Consider the following 19,017-nt stretch of genomic DNA (forward strand, 5'->3'; position numbering starts at 1 on the left):
GAGGACCTAGGATAGAGGACGAGCACTGTGGCCCTTGCTGAGATAACTGGGTTCTAACCTGTCGGAGAGGCCCCTTTCTCACACCTCTACTGAGCCTCACACTCCTCATGCCCCCAGGGAGTGATGGAGAGTTTCCTGGGCACTGCCATGGCTGGCTCCTTGTTCTGCCTCTTCTCGGGACAGCCTCTCATCATCCTCAGCAGCACAGGGCCCATCCTCATCTTCGAGAAGCTCCTCTTCGACTTCAGCAAGTAGGTGCCCTTGGTGGTCCCCAGTGCCTGCTTTCACACTTGGGACAGTATGCCAAGGTTGGGGTAGGGGAAGAGCCCCAAGGGGGAGGTGGGGTGAGAAGGTGCCAAAGCTGTCTTTACCTGTAGGAGGCACTGCCAGGTGGTCCCTCCTGACTCCCTCCGATATCTGCCTTTAAGCCACCTTAGTGCATATTAGCACAGCCCATGGGGAGAAATCCAGGCAAGACAAGAGGAGAGAATTCACACTGCTTTGCTCATGAGCAATTATGACTTGAAAGTCAATGCAGTGTATAAAAAGTTTCAAGCTGGAGGTCAGAAGGCTATACCCTGACTCACGCAGCTCTGGGCTCAGTTGCCTCACCTACAACATGAGCCCATTTCTAAGGTCTGCTCCAGCTGTGTCATTCTGAAATTCCCTGTTTTTCCTTCACTCTGGTGTTTTTTACCAAATGTGTAAGAACCGAAGTGTGTGAGCACCTTTCTGCCACCCCATGGGAGCCTTTCCCGGAATTCTCAAAGACCAGACAACCCCACCCGGGAACTGTCCCCATCCCCAGTCCTCTTGTACTTCCTAGGAGGGCATCTGTGCCACAGGAGGGGCAGATGAGGCGCCCAGGGTGGGTCTGGGGAGCCGAGCACAGCCAAGAGCCTTGGGCTGGAGGCCCTTCGATTCCCTCTGCTTTCCAGAGGCAATGGCCTGGACTACATGGAGTTCCGCCTCTGGATTGGCCTACACTCAGCTGTCCAGTGCCTTATCCTGGTGGCCACAGATGCCAGCTTTATCATCAAGTATATCACCCGCTTCACTGAGGAGGGCTTCTCCACCCTCATCAGTTTCATCTTCATCTATGATGCCATTAAGAAGATGATTGGTGCCTTCAAGTACTACCCCATCAACATGAACTTTAAGCCTGACTCTATCACCATCTACAAATGCGAGTGCGTCGCCCCCGACACAGGTGACCGGTAACCCCAGAGGTGCCCTAGGCCCCCTCCCACTACCCACTCCCCTCTAACACCCACTCCCCCTCTGCCTCCCCCCCTCCACCCCGTTGTCTACTCAAATGCAGGAGCATGAGCCTGCTTGGGAGGGGCTGTTCAGCCAAGGACTTTCTGTCCCAAAGGAGCAAATACGGGGTCTTAAACCAGTTTTTGGAAGGAAATCAAGGGGACAGGAGGTCTAATGAGGATCACAATACCAGAGCCCAGGGTCATAGTCAGGAGGGAGCAGTGATAGTGATACCCCAGGAAGGGAAGAAGGCATGCTGGCCTCAGTGTGGAGTAATGTGGAGGCCACACCAGTCAGAAATGCTACTCAGGGGTTCCTGCTCTAGGCCAGAGGTAGGCCTGATGGAGCCTAAAGTCCCTCCCAGCTCCATGAGCACATGACACCATGAGTTCTCCCTGACACATCACTGCCAGTGTGTTCACACCAGAGGGATGAACATCCCTACAGATGGGGACATGTCCAGGGTGGAGGACTAGTCAGGGTGGAGGAGGACCTGGCAACTATGTCATTAAAGAATGGTTAGAGAACCTGGGGTTATCCAGGCTTTTAGAGAGGTATTAGAGAAAGACTGTCATGTCACAGAGGGGCCAGATTCACCCTGTGTAACTATAAGATGCAGAATGAGGGCTGAAGAACAAAAGCTCCAGGAGCCAAACGCTGGCTGAATTCAAGGTATATCTTAACAGTGGTGGAAGCCACCACCCTGAGAGGTATTGGCCCCCTCGGGTGGTAGCAAGCTCCTTGGACACTACCTGGATATCCATCTGCCAAAGGTATCGTAAAAAGGATCCCTGTGCTGGGTGGGAGGCTGAATCAACCAACTGGTCAACTCATTCTTGTGAAGTCCCTTTCTGACCAAAAAAGTGCCATCTGTAAAGTTAGGACTTTCCATAGCTGAACCACTGGCCTCTTTCGCAGTCAGAATCATGCCCCTAAGAGCTTTCAGTGGGACGTGCTCAGAGTGCCCAGGATGCTATAGAGCAGAAGCTAGAGAGCCATCCACATACCTCTTAGCACCACCAGGCTGGACTCACAGAGAAAACTGAGGTCCAGAGACACCCAAGGTCACACCAAATGTCAGTTTCCCTAGGGAATATCAATGCTGGCCCTTCCAGTCTCATGGAACGCTTGTGAGGTTTTCATATCTATACTCAGATTCAGTTGGCATTTCACATAAGTAGTTACCATGTTGTTCAGCACCTTAATGCATACAACTGATAAAAAATATTGATAAGTCAACCAAAAATATTTGTTGCACAATTATTGTGCGCTCTACTTTAGACTAGGCCTTGTAAAGATAAAGTTGTTCTGACATCAGGGAATATAGTTTTGGTTGTACCCTCTCACCCTCTGTCACTGCTCTTAATTTGTAAAGATGTCGAGACAATTTTTTTCTCTTCTTTTTTTTTCTATAATTAATTTTGAGATATTTCATTAAAACCCAGCAGTAGGTGAAGCTGTCTGTTGTCCTGAGCCAGGGCATGTTTCTTGCCCAGGGGAGTGAGGAGATCCTACCTGCAGGCTCTTGTCATCACACTGTAGAGCAAATCCCATCTCTGTGGACTAAGCCCCATCAAGGCACTTTTGTTTTCTGCTCACACCCTCTGCACTACAGATCCATTGCACTGAACACAAATGTTCCCACAAACATGGCTTTTGGAAGTACACATCTTTAATTTCTTTCAGAAATGGTCCAAATTCTAGGGTCATATGTGGAACTTTGGCCATTCTGGCAATCATCTGTCCACAGGAGGAACCAAACATAGGGGTTCCCTAGGAACAGGGCACATAAGGTAGGATTTGAGAACTATAATAGAATCCACCTACCACCAAATAGTGTCCCCTCTGGCCTTACCCAGGTGCCTAATGTCACCTCATTCTTTTGGATCATGCTATTGCCATGATTCTCAAAGTTGGTCCCTGGAAGCAGCATCAGCACTATCTGGGAACTTGTTAGAAATGCAAATTCTCAGGCCCCACCCCAGACCTGCTGAATCAGAAACTCTGGGATAGAGCCAGCTGTATATTAACAAGCCTTCTGGGTGATTCTCATGTATGCTTAAGTTTGAGAACTACTGCTCTATTAAACTGAGTCATTATTAGCAACTAGCCATAGTGAGATTAGGTTTTCAGTTTCTTCATGGAGAGTAAAGGAACTGGAAACAGGACAAGTTAGTTTTGATTACGACAACATGAAAGGGAAAATTCTAGATGTTTAGGAGACTGGGGAGGGGAGAGCTAACTAGGAGGGTTTCTTTCCCAGTCCATGGGCCACTCGTTTACTAACTGTTCCATAATCCTAGTGTTACTGCAAAACCCAGTGTGACTGTGGCACACTATCACTCTTTGTCTCTCTTTATCATAAGAGCTTGTTTCGGGGCACGCTTTTTAATCTGATCTTGTTTCCATTGTAACTGGTTTGTATTCTATTTGTGGATGCTGCACACACTGACTTGGCTGCTTTCAATCCCAAGTGAGTACCACTTTGTAAACACAAGAATTGAAAAATATTTGATACTTGGACCCTTTCTAGGATTTTCCATGTTACAGTTCTTCCTTCTTCATCTCAAAGTGGCTTTCAGATAAACCTCACAAAGTTCTCGATATAAAAGAATGGCAAAGCCTCAGCAGAAGACTTCAAAAGAATGTCTGATCTGACAACCGTGGGCAATGGAAGTGCATCTACACTCACCAGGCTCGAGTGTTAGCTGGGAGTCCTGTAGCATTTGCGAGGGGACCCCTGAGTCAGCCTTCCTGCTCGCCTTCCCTGCTCCATTGTTAACTGTGCATCATGTTCTTTTGGTCAGTAGTGTGAGGAAAGGCAGCAGATGTCCCTGATTTCTCTTCAGTGAAGCGTCCTTCAGAATAATTGTAACAAAACTCTGGGTTTGTAGAACTTCTCAGAATATTCTGCCCTAGGTCAAGACTGAATTCCTTAGCCACTCCCAGCCCCAACTGCCCCAGAAGTAGGCAACATAGAAGGGCCCTGTGATCCCATCCACCCCATGACAGTTTGTTAGAGGTTGAAGGAAGCTTCATGAATAACCTCTTATTCCCTCTGGGTTCCTAGCAGGAGCTAAATGGGGTTTGCGATGCATTTAGATTATTGCCAGCAAACTGGCTGAGCCTCCTCCCTCCCTCCTTAAATCAGCTGCAGAGGAATTGCTTAGTCAGTCTTCACTTGGAGGATGAAGGCGAGGAGAACTTGGCCCTCCTCCTCTATGCATGCAGGGCAGGAGCAAGAGAGAGGGTGACCTGGTCCTTCTCCTCTACGCATGCAGTGCAGGAACAAGAGAGAGGGTGACCTCCAAAGCTGCCTTTTTAATAAATGGCTGCATCCCTCAAGGAGGGGATTACAGTTCCTCTCAACTCGTCTCATGGCCCCTAAAAGGACCCCTCCTCTGCTCCACTTAGGGACACTGAGGCTGGGGCAGGGGACTGTGGACAAGGGATGCAGAGTGAACAGCTGAGAGCAGCACCTCTGGGGTCCTGATTCTCCTTCAGGTCCTGGGCCCAGGTTTAATTTTCCTCAGCTAGCATTTAACGGGCAGATTAGGGAAGATACCCAACAAGTTCTTACAGGCCCAGCTGACCTGAAAAAAAAACCCAACAAAAAACACATATGGACAGGGCAGGAGAGAAAGGAAGTGTATGTGGAGGGGAGCAGGGCAGGGAAGGAAGCTCGTCGTATAGAGCTGGGAGGTGTGTAGGCTCTGGGCCAGCCTGCCTGGGATGGATAACGGCTCCTCCAAGTGTGAGTTGCGTGACCTTGGGCAATGGGCAGGTTACTTAACCTCTCTGGGCCTCAGTTACCTCATCTTTAAAATGTGGAGATTTCTTGGGGATTTAGGAACTTAGCAAGATGATGTATGTAAGGGTTTGGCACAGTGCGTGGCAAAGAGTAAGTTCTTTGAAAATGTCAAGTCTAAGAGCACAGACATTCGTCAAGTGGGTGGTAGGGATTCACAAAGCACATTATTTACCCACTTGTGTTAGCATTTTGTCTTGGCAGCAGTTTTTAAAGCCAGCCCTTCCATGTCAGACAGGAGCTGTCCTAACCTGGCCCAGCTAGACTGTCGGAGCTGTGGCCCAGGCTCCCTCCCACAACCCCTGCCCTCCCTGAGCAAAGTGAGGAGAGTGAAGGGTACAGCTGCCCTCACAATGAAAGCCGGTCCTTGTCTCTAAGGAACTGGAAGGAAATGGGCAAGAGTGGGGCCCGGGGTGGGGTGCAGGATCCCCACCCAGCAGTTGCTGACCCTTCCCCACGCCCTGTGCTCATCCACAGCGAATACAACCGCGTTCAATGCTTCAGCCATGTCGCCACCAAACACCAACACTTCTCTGGTAAGTCCTTTGTTCATGTCAGACATTCAAGGGCTTATGTTTGTGGGGAGAATGAGAAGACTTGGGAAACTTAGACCAGACTTGCAGAGATTAACCCTGCTGCACACCCACAGCAGGGTCACCCGCAGAGCTGTGAAAATGAGTATTTTTATTTTAAGTCTATACTGTCAAAATCCCATTTTGTCTCATTTTATTAAATCCTTGTGCATAAACCTCCCACCCCCCTCACACACACACACACACACACACAAACACACACACACACACACACACACACACACACACACGACGGGGGGGGTGGGGGTGGGGTTGAGGTGAGGAATGGTAAGTAGGGCTGCGCAAGGCTGTAAACTTTCCCGCCCATCTTTCTACCTTCTTCCTTGCCTTTCTACCGAGGACTCCCAGTTCCTAACCAACAATGCTACCCTCCAGCCCCAGAAAGCTTATTAATGCTCCCCCCTCTCTGAATCTGATCTGTCCTTTGCACTCATGTGTCTCCAAGGGCCCCAGGTCTGGTCTGCCTTTCCCAATAATGATGAGCAGTGGCTGTCAGAAGACACCTAGCCTAAGTGGCACTAATGGTGGGAAGTAGAAAACCAGGTGAAGGGTAGCACCTGGTCGGTGCTGGGAGGAGACTTTTGGACTTTTAGTGTCCCTAAGCTTGCCCCTTAAGTTACCCCTGCACAGGCAGCTGACTGCTCAATGGCAATTTAACCTAAGATTTTTTCAAGTATCTGATTTTGAGGGAGGAAAAATGGAATCAGTCAGTGCCTATGTATGAATACTTACTATGTGTAAGGTGCTGTGTGCGGGTGATATGATGGTTCGAAAAACATCTAAGAAACAAACGTGGTCCTTGCCCTCCAACCTGCTTGTAATATGCATGTGGAGATTAACCTGAAAAAGTAACGGGCAGCACAAGTAGAGCGTGCCATGCATCAAATATAGGTCAAATGCATCCTTCCAGCAGTGGAGGCAGAACGTACTCTGCAAACTAGAGAAGAAAGCCTCATAGAGAAAGTAGAACATGATCTGGTCTTGAAGGTTGGGAAAGTTGGTTCCATAGAGAACAGCACATTCCGAGCCTAGGGACCAGCATAGACAGACGGGCACAAGAGGAAAAGCACAACATCTGTCCTGAGGACAGTGGGTGGACCAGTCCTGCTGAGACAGAGTGAGGGTGGGGCATCACACAGGGAAATCAGGAGAAATAAGCCAAGACAGAGATGTTGGGCCAGACTAGTGGGGCAGTAGAGGCACGGCTACATTGCGGGGAACATTCCCACTGTGTTGGTCTGTTGATCCCCATTCTATTGGTCTATTGATCTAAGCAGGCCCAGGGCCAGCTCAGATTCAAAGGGGAATCACCTTTTGATGGGAGGACCGTTGATGTCACATCGCAAAGGAGTGTGGACACAGGGAGCCATGATCCATTGGGGACCGTTATTATATCAAACTACCACACTTCTCTTAACACAAACATACATTATGGCTAGCTGCAAACATCTGTTTACTTCATTATGTAGGTTCCTGAATATTTGCACATTTGTTTTTCAAAATATAAATTAAATTTTATTATACATTACTCTCCTTCTATTACACTTAGAAACATATATATTAATATACATGTGTGAATATAGATATATGAATATATGTACATATACATACTTAGGAACATAAATAAGAATATATATAGGAACATGTAATATATATATATATATATATATATATATATATATATATAAAATTGTTTTGTGTGCCCTGGATTTTAGGCATCTGGGACACCAAAGGTCAAGTGACTGAAGTGATTAACCCAAGAGAGGTCTGACAAGGGTGGGGTGTGAGCCCCTTTCCTTCTTCTATGCACACAAAAAGTGTGTGCATAGAAGAAGGAAAGGGGAGGATAAATGTGAGACACTCCAGGAAGGAGTTGTGGACAGGACCCATGGTTGATTGACTGAGATGGGAGCCAGTCCTGCACTTTTCCTCCTCACTCACAAAGCAGTACAACCTAGAACACAATGAAGAAGCACATGTCAGCTCCTAACCTTCCCAGGGAACCTCCTGCTTGTCATTCCTTGAAACAGCCTGTCCCCAGGACCATCACTCTGTTGCTGGGCACTATCATGGGGCAGGAGGGCTGGGGGCCCTTGGAGGGTGGGAGGGGTGCGTGGGCTGCCTGGAAACTGCAGTGGGGAGGAAACAGCTGACCTCCCAGGAAGGCCCTGACTGTTTCTCTCCTGTCTTGGTCTCCAAGTACAACCCCCTTAACCTCACAGCGTTGGACTGGTCCCTGCTGAGCAAAAAGGAGTGTTTGAACTATGGTGGGCGCCTACTTGGGAATTCCTGCCAGTTCATCCCAGACTTGGCACTCATGTCCTTCATCCTTTTCTTCGGGACATACTCCATGACCCTGACCCTGAAGAAGTTCAAATTCAGCCGCTATTTCCCTACCAAGGTAACTTCACCCTACAGTCAGACAGTTCACATGGAAGCCACCACTGAGTCCCTGAGAGGGTTCTGGTCCATCTGATGGAATGGACACCACATCAGCACTTGCTCACTGAGGTTTTTTCAAGTTAAGAGCACAGACTTTGGATCAGAGAGAACTGGGTTCCCTTGTTGTCAAGCCCCATGACAACACTTGATATTGTCAGACTTTTATCTTTAGCCTAGTAGTATATTGTGGGTTTTTTCCTTTTATTTCCCCAATGACTAATGAAGTTGAAAATCTTATCATGTGTTTAATGGACATATGACCATTGACTTTCTTTTTTTTTTTTAATACTGAGTTGTAATTTTAAAAGAAGTGACTTATAAAGAAGTCACTGTTATTTTTTTTTAAGATCTTTATTGGAGTATAATTGCTTTACAATGGTGTGTTTGTTAGTTTCTGCTTTATAACAAAGTGAATCAGCTATACATATACATATATCCCCATATCTCTTCCCTCTTGCGTCTCCCTCCCTCCCACCCTCCCTATCCCACCCCTCTAGGTGGTCACAAAGCACGGAGCTGATCTCCCTGTGCTATGCGGCTGCTTCCCATTAGCTATCGATTTTACATTTGGTAGTGTATATATGTCCATGCCACTCTCTCACTTTGTCCCAGCTTACCCTTCCCACTCCTCGTGTCCTCAAGTCCATTCTCTAGTAGGTCTGCATCTTTATTCCTGTCCTGCCCCTAGATTCTTCATGACCATTTCTTTTTCTAATATATATTCCATATATATGTGTTAGCATACGGTATTTGTTTTTCTCTTTCTGACTTACTTCACTCTGTATAACAGACTCTAGATGACCATTGACATTCTTCTTGTAAGAGCCTGTTTAAATCTCTTGCACATTTTCAACTGGGTTGTCTGTCTTTTTCTTTCCAATTTGCAACTCTTTATATATTCTGGAGAGAAACATTTTTGTGATCATATGTATTGCAAATATCTTCTGCTCTATGACTGGCCTTTTTACTTTCTTAATGGTATCTTTTGATTAATAGAAATTCTTAGCTTCACTGTAATCAAATATATCCAATTTTTCCTCAAGGAAAATATTGGATAGAAGATATTCTCCTATGGTATCTTCTAAAAGCTTCATTGTTTTTCCTTTCATGTTAAATCTATAATATACCAGAATTGCTTTTGACATATAGTGTGAGAGAGTGTTTGTTTTTTATTTAGATAGCCAATTGTTCCAGCACTTTTAAATTTTATTTTATTTTTACAAACTAAAGAGGAAATTTTATTTACTTAGGTAACATTGGTTTATAACATTATATAAGTTTCATGTGTACATTATGTTTATACTTCTTTTTTTTTTACATCTTTATTGGAGTATAATTGCTTTACAATGTTGTGTTAGCTTCTGCTGTACAACAAAGTGAATCAGCTATATGCATACATATATCCCCTCCCTCTTGAGCCTCCCACCCACCCTCCCTATCCTACCGTCTAGGTCGTCACACAGCACTGAGCTGATCTCTCTGCCAGCACTTTTTTTTTTTAAAAAAGACCATCCTTTTCCCACTACTCTGCAGTGCTTCCCTTGCCATATATCAAATGTACACATGTGATGGGATCTGTTTCAAGGTTCTTTATTCTGTTTCACTGATTTATTTGTATGCCAATATCACAGTCTTCATTTCTAAAACTGATAATAAGTCTGTATATCTCACAGACCAAACTTTCCCTCTTTGTCCTTCTTTTTCAATAATGCCTTGGCCCTTTGTATCCACATAAATTTTAGAATCTTAAATTTCACCAAAATAAAAACTTATTGGAATTTTGATAGAATTATATTGACTCTAAATGTCAATTTGGGGAGAATTTACAGCTCTCAAATTCTGAGTCTTCTAATCCTTGAATATGGTATACCTTGCCATTTATTAAGGTCTTTTATTTATTTATTTTATTTATTTATCTTTGGCTGCGTTGCGTCTCCGTTGCTGCACACGGCTTTCTCTAGTTGTGGCGAGCGGGGGCTACTCTTTGTTGCAGTGCGAGGGCTTCTCATTGCGGTGGCTTCTCTTGTTGTGGAACATGGGCTCTAGGTGCGCGGACTTCAGTATTTGTGGTGCACGGGCTCAGCAGTCGTGGCTTGTGGGCTCTAGAGCTCAGGCTCAGTAGTAATTGTGGCGCACGGGCTTAGTTGTTCCACGGCCACGTGGGATCTTCCTGAACCAGGGCTCGAACCCGTGTCCCCTGCGTTGGTAGGCGAGTTCTTAACCACTGTGCCACCAGGGAAGTCCCTATTAAGGTCTTTTTTTTTTTCTCTCCATAATATTTTGTAGGTTTTGATCTTGAGGTCTTGCACATTTTTTATTAGATTTATTCCTAGATACTTGATTTTTTTTTTGTTTTTACCTATTGTAAATGCTAACTGCTATTTTAACGTCATTTTCTAACTGTTTTGGGGCTAGAATAAAAGCATTTATTAATCAAAACAGCACTTGCATATGTGAGCAACAGTTGTGAAATGAGGAGGGGCACTGGGAAGATTTTTATAATGCTCTTCTAACAGAAACCCCATGAGCACTCTTCTAAAGCCATCTTAAATAAATTTTCTACTACTATTACTACCAATAATAATAATGATGATGATGAAAAATATCTTTGATATGAATAATTGAATTTTTGCCAATATTTTGTAAAGACTAAATAAAAGATTTTGGGGAAGATTTACAAAATACAAACTGAGCAAAAAATAGTGTACTTGCAACACGAATGCATCCTCAAGAGAAATTCCCTCCCTTCCTTGCAACTTCCAACCAGATCATATCCCTAAGTTGCCTTTTATATAAAAATTCCAGAGCAGTGACTGCATCTGAGAATATCTGTTGCCTGAAGGATGAAATAAACTTCATGTTAGTGTCATATTCTTTTATCACCACCTTTTTTTCCCCTCAAATTAATACTTACAAAGTGCCATGTTGCCACCTGGAATTTAGTGTTGCAGAGAAGAATGAGATCATACCATTTCACAGCCATCAGTTTGGTATAAACACAAAAGTCTTGGAAAACCAAGTATTGGAAATGAAAAGTGATGGGTGGGAGTGTCACCAGGTTCATCCAACTTAAAGAGTGACTGGCACTCTCTGAGATAGCTGAAGATGGGTCTTCTGACTCTGGAGCTCAAGCTCTCAGCAGCTCTCCTCTTCGCTACTGGAGGACGGGGTCTGCCTGGAGCAGGCAAGAGCTTCTCTGACTTGCTCGTCTCTTTTCTGCAGGTTCGGGCCCTAGTAGCTGACTTTTCCATCATTTTCTCCATCCTGCTGTTCTGTGGAATTGATGCCTGTTTTGGCCTGGCAACCCCCAAGCTGCTCGTGCCCAGCGTCATCAAGGTTTGCCCAGGGCCCCTGCTCTGTGCATTCTCTCCGCCTGCCCACCAGCTGCAGATCCTTTCCCCTCTATGCTGATCAAATTTTTATGTGCTCAGCCAAGTGACCACGTGGGTTCTCTGTATGCTCCGCCCTTCCCACACGGCCTGCTAGGGGCGGTCCTTTGAGATAGTGGTTTGGGGATATATCCACGATGAACTCCTGCTGTGTAGCCACAGGATGGGGAAGGTGCTGGAATCTACTCTCCAGCCCAGCTGAAGCCCCTTGATTTCCACTTACAGGTTTACAATTCCCTCACTCGTGGCAGTCTACAAGTTGGGCCATCTGTTGAAAATGGTCCTTTAAAACAGTGATCCTCGGGAGTTCCCTGGTGGCCTAGTAGTTAGGATTCTGGGCGTTCACTGCCATGGTTCATTCCCTGGTCGGGGAACTGAGATCCCGCAAGCCACGTGGCGAGGCCAAAAACAAAAAAAAACAAAACAGTGATCCTCAAAGTGTGGTCCCCAGACTAGCATCTTGCCCTCATCTGGGAACTTGTTAGAAATGCAAATTATCAGCCCCACTCGAAACCCATGGAATCAGAAAGTCTGGGGGTGGGGTTCAGGGCTTTGAATTTAACAAGCCCTCCAGGAGATTCTGGGGCCTGCTTAAGTTTGGGAACCACTGCTTCAGAATTTCCCATTAGTCTAGAGTTGGTGCCATTTGCTTGTAGCTCCACTTGAGCCCTGCTCCCTCACAAGGAGCTCCACCCGTCTAAACTGGCCTGGGAGGTACAGGTTCTAGAATTGACCCTCCCTGCCTTTGAGGGCTTGACCTTTGCAATATTATTTCAGCTTAAACATCTCATAAAACTCTTGTTGGCCTTGAAATTTAAAGTACTTCTTTCTCTGAAGTAAACAAAAGATAAACCTCAGCCCAGCTCCTGCACAGATAATCCTTTATTCTTAATATGCAAGTCTAAATTAATGTTCGGTGTTTTACAGACAATTCTATAACCTCCCCAGACAGATGACTCAGAGAAGAGACAGAAAGCATCAGGCACTGGGCCCATCATTCTGTTTTTTCTTGCTGTTGGGCCTCATTTCCATTTCTTGTTAACATATTTTGCAATTAGTGACCACAAGCTCTCTACCAATGCCCCCTGACTCTGCACCTCCCCGTTTCCCAAACAAGCCCATGGCGGCTGCAACAAATCATCTCCTTTGTTCTGTAGACACCACGCCCTTCCCAAGTCTGTGCCTCCAGGGTCTCTTTAAAGTTGCAGGTGCCTAATGTCTTTAAGGGATAAGATTGCACTTGAAAAGTACCCTAGGTGTGGGAACAGCGGGAAGTCTGGGAGAGCGGACCAGACAACAAGTGCACCGGGACAAGGGAGAGAGAAAAGGGCCTTCTCCTTTGCTCTGCTCAGCCCACGCGGCCTGATCGAGGCTGGTTCGTGGCCCCCTTTGGGAAGAACCCGTGGTGGGTGTACCTGGTAAGCATCCTGCCCGCCCTGCTGGTGACCATCCTGATCTTCATGGACCAGCAGATCACAGCCGTCATAGTCAACCGGAAGGAGAACAAGCTGAGGGTAAGGCTGGTGCTAGGAGGAGGGGCACAATCTCTTTCTTTCCACAGAGTCAGAAGGAATGAAGGAGGGAGGAGGTGCTTCTTTCAAAATGTTGGGCCATTTGTGAAGCAAAATATGAAGGCAGAAGACTGGAGTTCCGGGGGTGGGGAGAATATGACCTCCAGATGTGGGTAAGGCCAGAAGGGCCAGCGGGGAGGCTCCAAGGGCCAGGACCAAGCCCAGGATGGGCCGCTGGGCGCGGCTCCTTGCTTCTCCCAAAGTGACCCTCCTGCTCTGTCTCCTGACAGTTAACTTGGGAGTCTGAACAGATCCTAACAAGGGGATTTTGACCCAGAACCATAAGGCAGAGGAGCATCCTTAGCCTTCCTGGCCCCGCCAACTGTCCTCCCTGCCTCTGAGTCTGAGGAGACAGACTACTCTCTCCCCCATCCCAATCTGGATCACTCTAGGCTTGGTCTAGGCCTGCCCCACCTGGGACCCCTCATTAGGGAATTATAGAGATATTGGGCTGCTGGGTAGGAGACCTTCTTCCCAAGGACCCAAACCCAGGGCCTCTCCAAGCCTGAACACCCCTCTCCTCCCTTACCTGCATCAGTTCCCTGGTTCACCAAACCCTGGGGTTGGTGAGGCCTGGTCACCTTAGGGTGGCAGTCCTCTCAGAGTACTGTATAGAAGCCCCCGGGGAGCCCTCAAAGCGTGTTCCACAAAATGGCTGCCTTGGGAGAGTTCTGTCTCCCCCAGCCCACCACAACAGGTGGTTGGGAACAGGCTCGCTAGACAGCGTCCACCTCCCGCTGCCCCTGCAGAAGGCCGCCGGCTACCATCTGGACCTGCTCTGGGTGGGCATCCTCATGGCTCTCTGCTCCTTCATGGGGCTCCCCTGGTACGTGGCTGCCACGGTCATCTCCATTGCCCACATCGACAGCCTCAGGATGGAGACGGAGACCAGCGCCCCTGGGGAGCAGCCGCAGTTCCTGGGGGTCAGGTAGGTGGGGGTCAGGGCCCGAGGACCACCTGGGCAGGAGTGGGCAGATTGGGGACAGTGGGGAGGAAGCAGGTTTTTCTTACCATCAAGGCGTTTGGGTGAATAGGGCCCCTTCTCTAACAACCCAGGAACCACAGGGATAGGAGTGATAGCCCTGAAGGGAGGGAAGAGGGAGACGAAAAGTCAGTTTTAAGCGGTGCTTTTTTCTTAATAGATTCCAGTCAGTACACCCCAGGCCCTACACATGCTCTCACCTCTCACCTGTATAGCTGCTCAGGGGTTCCCACAGAGCCCCTTCTGACCTGACTCTTTGTCTCCTCTTCAAGACTCCCTAGCCATGCCGTCCCCCAAATCCCCCAAAGCAGGGTTCGGGTCCTGCTCAATCTCCATTCCTCCAGAAAGCCTTTCCAGGACCACTCCCACCCCCTGGGCTGTGGCCCATGGCCTGTCACTTCCGTTCCTTCACTCGCCCCTCCTCTCATGCGAATGTTTCAGGCAGGGAAGCGCATCTTCCACCCCTAGGACCTCTGGGGTGAGCCCACATCAGACCCTGGCATTCTCATACACGGCTGTCCTAAGAGCTTCTCCTCACTACCTCGGAATTCCTGGGCTGCCCAGGCGGCCCTGAGCAAGGTTCCTATGGTCAGGGCAGGGTCCCCTCCCCAACCCCTGAGCCCCAGATGGCTGGGCCTGAGCAATCTGCCCCAGAGCCCCAGGCTTCCCCTGGACTTGTGCCTGGGTCTGAGCACTGCAGAAAACATACCTGCCCTCCAGCCCCTGACACCTGCTCTGCCAGCAGCCAGACCCCCTTCCCCTAAATCCTCATCAGTCATGCCCCACAAGCATGGGATCTTATTATAATCAAAGGGCAGAGATAATAAGCACTTCATATCCCACTTCATCCTCACAACAGCCCCTGAGGTGCGTGCCATTAGTTACGTTCTACTAATGCTGAAGACATTTAGGGCCTTGCCTGATGCCACACAGCTAGTAAGTGTCAGAGCCAGGATTCAACCCAAGTTGGTCTGGCTCAAGCACCCCCTGTTAGCCACTGCACTGGATAACCTCCTGAACACCCCTACAAATGCCCTCACCTCAGTCGGATTCCCTCTCTTCCCATGTGCCGGGCAGCTGGTCCTCAGGTCACTGGTTTATCCTCTGGAATGGGGCAGCAAGGCAGAGGCCAGAGCCTCAGACACAACCTTTAAGTGCCCACAGAGGGCTGGAATGGTCATGGAGCATCTCCCAATCCACCCTGACCATGTGTTCTTTTCTGCCAGGGAACAGAGAGTGACCGGCACCATTGTCTTCATCCTGACAGGGATCTCTGTCTTCCTGGCTCCCATCCTGCAGGTGAGGCTCTGCACCCTCTGCTAGGGCCCTGTCCACCTGAGAAGGCACTGATCCGATGCCTCAGAGGGGGGAACAGCCTCCCTACAAGGCCCCTAAAAAGGCAGGATCCTATTAGGCCAGACATGTTTCATCATTATTACTGTTTTCTGTAATGTTGCATCCTTTATTATCAGCACCAGGCCATCCTCACTGCTCTTTCCCACCCCTCCCAGGGTCCACCCTCATCTTTCTGAAGGACCCTTCCCACAGACATATCTGCCAATTTCCATCCTTGCTTAAATCAGTAGCTTCTCAAGCTGGTTGTGTTTCCACGTTGTAGTTTATGGCCTCCTTGCTCACCTATTTCCTGAAGTTTAAAACTTGCAGGGGGGGAGGGAGGCTTCTGTCGTTATTCTTGGGGCCTGTTTTCTGCTCCTCTGTCTTGCATGTCTTGGGCGCATAAGTGACTTTTCCCCACACTGTTAGAAGCTCCTCTTGCTCATGTCCTTCCAGATCAGCTGGAAGAGATGATAGCAATGGGGTGTACATTTGGAGCATGGGTCCCCCAGAAAGGCTTTCCATTCCAGCCACTCACCTGTTGTATTAGTCTGCTCTGGGTGCCATAACAAAAGGCCACAAGCTGGGTGGCTTAAACAAGAGACATTTATGTTCTAGAAGTAGATCATGGTCTTTCCTCATGTGTGCACGTCTGTGTCCTATGTAATGTGTCCTGTGTCTCTTCTTATAAGAACCAGTCGTATTGAATTAGGCTTCACCCATATGACTTACTTTTACCTTAATTACCTCTTTAAAGGACCTATCTCCAAATTCAGTCACATTCTGAGGTACTAGAGGTTAAGTAACATATGAATTTGCCGGGGCGGGGGTGTGGGGGGTAGTTAAGGCGCAATGGTTCTTTGGCAGCCTCTCCGCAAAAGTAGATATTCTCTGGCCATTTAAAATACTCTTTTAAATAAACGAAATGCCTGCCCCCCACCCCCGTATGTAATCTGTTTCCTGCAAAATGGAAACATCCATTAAAAAAATACCCAACTTCAAACCTGTTTGGTTGTGCCCAGCACCAGTTCTCAAGCCAGAAACATTTTCCATTGTAAACAAATCAATTAACATCATGGTTCTTTAGTCTTTGTTTTTTTACAAGCTTACCGCGAATGAGCTTGTAAAAAGATATCCAAAGGGAAAAATAGCTGCAAAAGATTGGGTGACTACAACTTAGCTTAATTCAAGAAAGGAAAGCCTTCTGAAGGCATTAAGGGAAAGGGCCACTGACAGATCATGTCGCGGAGTCTTAACCACTGCGCCACCAGGGAAGTCCCCTGCTGCAGTTTTCGGCACAAATGTTGTAACTTCCAAGCTGTAGACAGTATTTCTGTATTAATTTATGCATCTTATAAAAACAAATGGCGGGGGCTTCCCTGGTGGTGCAGTGGTTAAGAATCCGCCTGCCAATGCAGGGGACACGGGTTCGAGCACTGGTCTGGGAAGTATCCCACATGCCGCGGAGCAACTAAGCCCGTGCGCCACAACTACTGAAGCCCGCGTGCTTAGAGCCCGTGCTCCACAGTAAGAGAAGCCACAGCAATGAGAAGCCCAAGCACTGCAATGAGGAGTAGCCCCCACTCACCGCAACTAGAGAAAGCCCGCCTGCAGCAACAAAGACCCAAAGCAGCCAAAAATAAAGAAAATTTTTTAAAAATAAATAAATAAAATTTTTTTTTTTTTGCAGTCCAGTGGTTAGTTAGGACTTGGCACTTTCACTGCAGTGGCCCGGGTTCGATCCCTGGTCAGGGAACTAAGATCCTGTAAGTCTCCCAGCACAGCCAAAAAAAACCTAAATGGGCTCTATAAATAGGATAAGATGCCAGATATGGGGAAATATTCATTATTGCTTTGGCTGTCATGAAAAAGTTTTTATGGGGTTTATTATAGCTCCAAATGCTCTGATATTGTCTTTGCATTCAATCACAAAAGGATATGAAAAATTTGCCTGCTCATGTTCTTTTACAGTGAGAGGAAAAAAATATATAATCATTTTATTTAACCACTAACCTATTTGATAAGTTTTATAGCATGGAAGACATCTAGATTTTTATTGATCATAAGATTTAAGATTTCTGATTTGATTGTATCAAGGTATATATCAAGGCTTTCAAAACTGTTAGGTGATTAAAGTATTTTGACTAGCTGACACCAGTACTAAGTATTAGATTGATTTTAGGTAAAGGGGAGATATTTGGTATAGCCAGTTAAAGAAAAATACAACTTAATCCAGATCTGAATTCTTAGATTTAATCCCAGAATTTATTTCCAATTAAGAAAATTTTCCATAAAACTTGTTTAACTTTTTGCAACTTTAAGGTTGCCTAGTTCTGTCAAATTAGGCATAGCCAAATACTAGACTCATAGAGAACTTACACGAGAGAGCTGTCTACCCAAGACCATACTTTAGTTGAAATTTTTAATTCTTATTTATGTAGCCAACAGAAGAGAGGTCCCCCTGATGCTACAAATTCAGGGGGTGCAAGTTGGATCCTAGTTACTAGTGGTTTATTTTTATTAATTTTTCTGTATCACTTATTAACTTCACCTATTTTTGTACCAGTTCCTCCAGTAGAGTTCTGTTCCAGGGATTCTCAAATTTTAATGTGTATTCAGAACTAGAATAAAAAATTTCACAGTTTGTATGGAAACACAAAAGACGCTGAATAGCCAAAGCAATCTTGAGAAAGAAAAACAGAGCTGGAGGAATCAGGCTCCCGGACTTCAGACCATACTACAAAGCTGCAGTAATCAAGACAGTATGGTACTGGCACAAAAACAGAAATATAGATCAATGGAACAGGATAGAAAGCCCAGACATAAACCCACACACATATGGTCACCTTATCTTTGATAAAGAAGGCAAGAATATACAATGGAGAAAAGACAGCCTCTTCAATAAGTGGTGCTGGGAAAACTGGACAGCTACATGTAAAAGAATGAAATGAGAACACTCACTAACGCCAAAACAAAAATAAACTCAAAATGGATTAAAGACCTAAATGTAAGGCCAGACACTATCAAACTCTTAGAGGAAAACATAGGCAGAACACTCTATGACATAAATCACAGCAAGATCCTTTTTGACCCACCTCCTAGAGAAATGGAAATAAAAACAAAAATAAACAAATGGGACCTAATGAAACGTAAAAGCTTTTGCACAGCAAAGGAAACCATAAACAAGACGAAAAGACAACCCTCAGAATGGAAGAAAATACTTGCAAATGAAGCAACTGACAAAAGATTAATCTCCAAAATTTACAAGCAGTTCATGCAGCTCAACAACAAAAAAACAAACAACCCAATCCAAAAATGGGCAGAAGACCTAAATAGACATTTCTCCAAAGAAGATATAAAGATTGCCAACAAACACATGAAAGAATGCTCAACAGCATTAATCATTAGAGAAATGCAAATCAAAACTGCAATGAGATATCATCTCACACCAGTCAGAATGGCCATCATCAAAAAATCTACAAACAATAAATGCTGGAGAGGGTGTGGAGAAAAGGGAATCCTCTTGCACTGTTGGTGGGCATGTAAATTGATACAGCCACTATGGAGAACAGTATGGAGGTTCCTTAAAAACTAAAAATAGAACTACCATACGACCCAGCAATCCCACTACTGGGCA

General features: G+C 46.3%; 2 protein-coding genes across 8 annotated transcripts in view; one reads left to right on the top strand and one right to left on the bottom strand.

Moving 5' to 3' along the window:
* The window catches only part of SLC4A5 (solute carrier family 4 member 5), a 147,609-nt gene that overhangs the window by 111,763 nt on the left and 16,829 nt on the right, over positions 1–19,017 (top strand). For all 3 annotated transcript variants that reach the window (XM_082427122.1, XM_082427123.1, XM_082427121.1), the window contains exons 16-23: positions 118–251; positions 939–1,210; positions 5,546–5,604; positions 7,862–8,062; positions 11,326–11,439; positions 12,845–13,006; positions 13,813–13,991; positions 15,272–15,344. In XM_082427122.1, the coding sequence (XP_082283248.1) occupies positions 118–251; positions 939–1,210; positions 5,546–5,604; positions 7,862–8,062; positions 11,326–11,439; positions 12,845–13,006; positions 13,813–13,991; positions 15,272–15,344 (1,194 nt within the window). The remainder of the gene's footprint in view (positions 1–117; positions 252–938; positions 1,211–5,545; positions 5,605–7,861; positions 8,063–11,325; positions 11,440–12,844; positions 13,007–13,812; positions 13,992–15,271; positions 15,345–19,017) is intronic.
* MTHFD2 (methylenetetrahydrofolate dehydrogenase (NADP+ dependent) 2, methenyltetrahydrofolate cyclohydrolase) overlaps positions 1–19,017 on the bottom strand; it is a 69,228-nt gene that overhangs the window by 11,000 nt on the left and 39,211 nt on the right. The window contains exon 9 of one of the 5 annotated variants that reach the window (XM_082427151.1): positions 15,614–15,841. The exons of the other annotated variants lie outside the window; for them this stretch is intronic. Coding sequence (XP_082283277.1) covers positions 15,684–15,841 — 158 coding nt within the window. The 3' untranslated portion in view covers positions 15,614–15,683. Of the gene's footprint in view, positions 1–15,613; positions 15,842–19,017 lie in introns of those variants that run through there. 5 annotated transcript variants of the gene reach the window in all.

The sequence above is a fragment of the Balaenoptera physalus genome (genome assembly GCF_965194825.1).
Source record: "Balaenoptera physalus genome assembly, chromosome: 15".
NCBI classification, from domain to species: domain Eukaryota; kingdom Metazoa; phylum Chordata; class Mammalia; order Artiodactyla; family Balaenopteridae; genus Balaenoptera; species Balaenoptera physalus.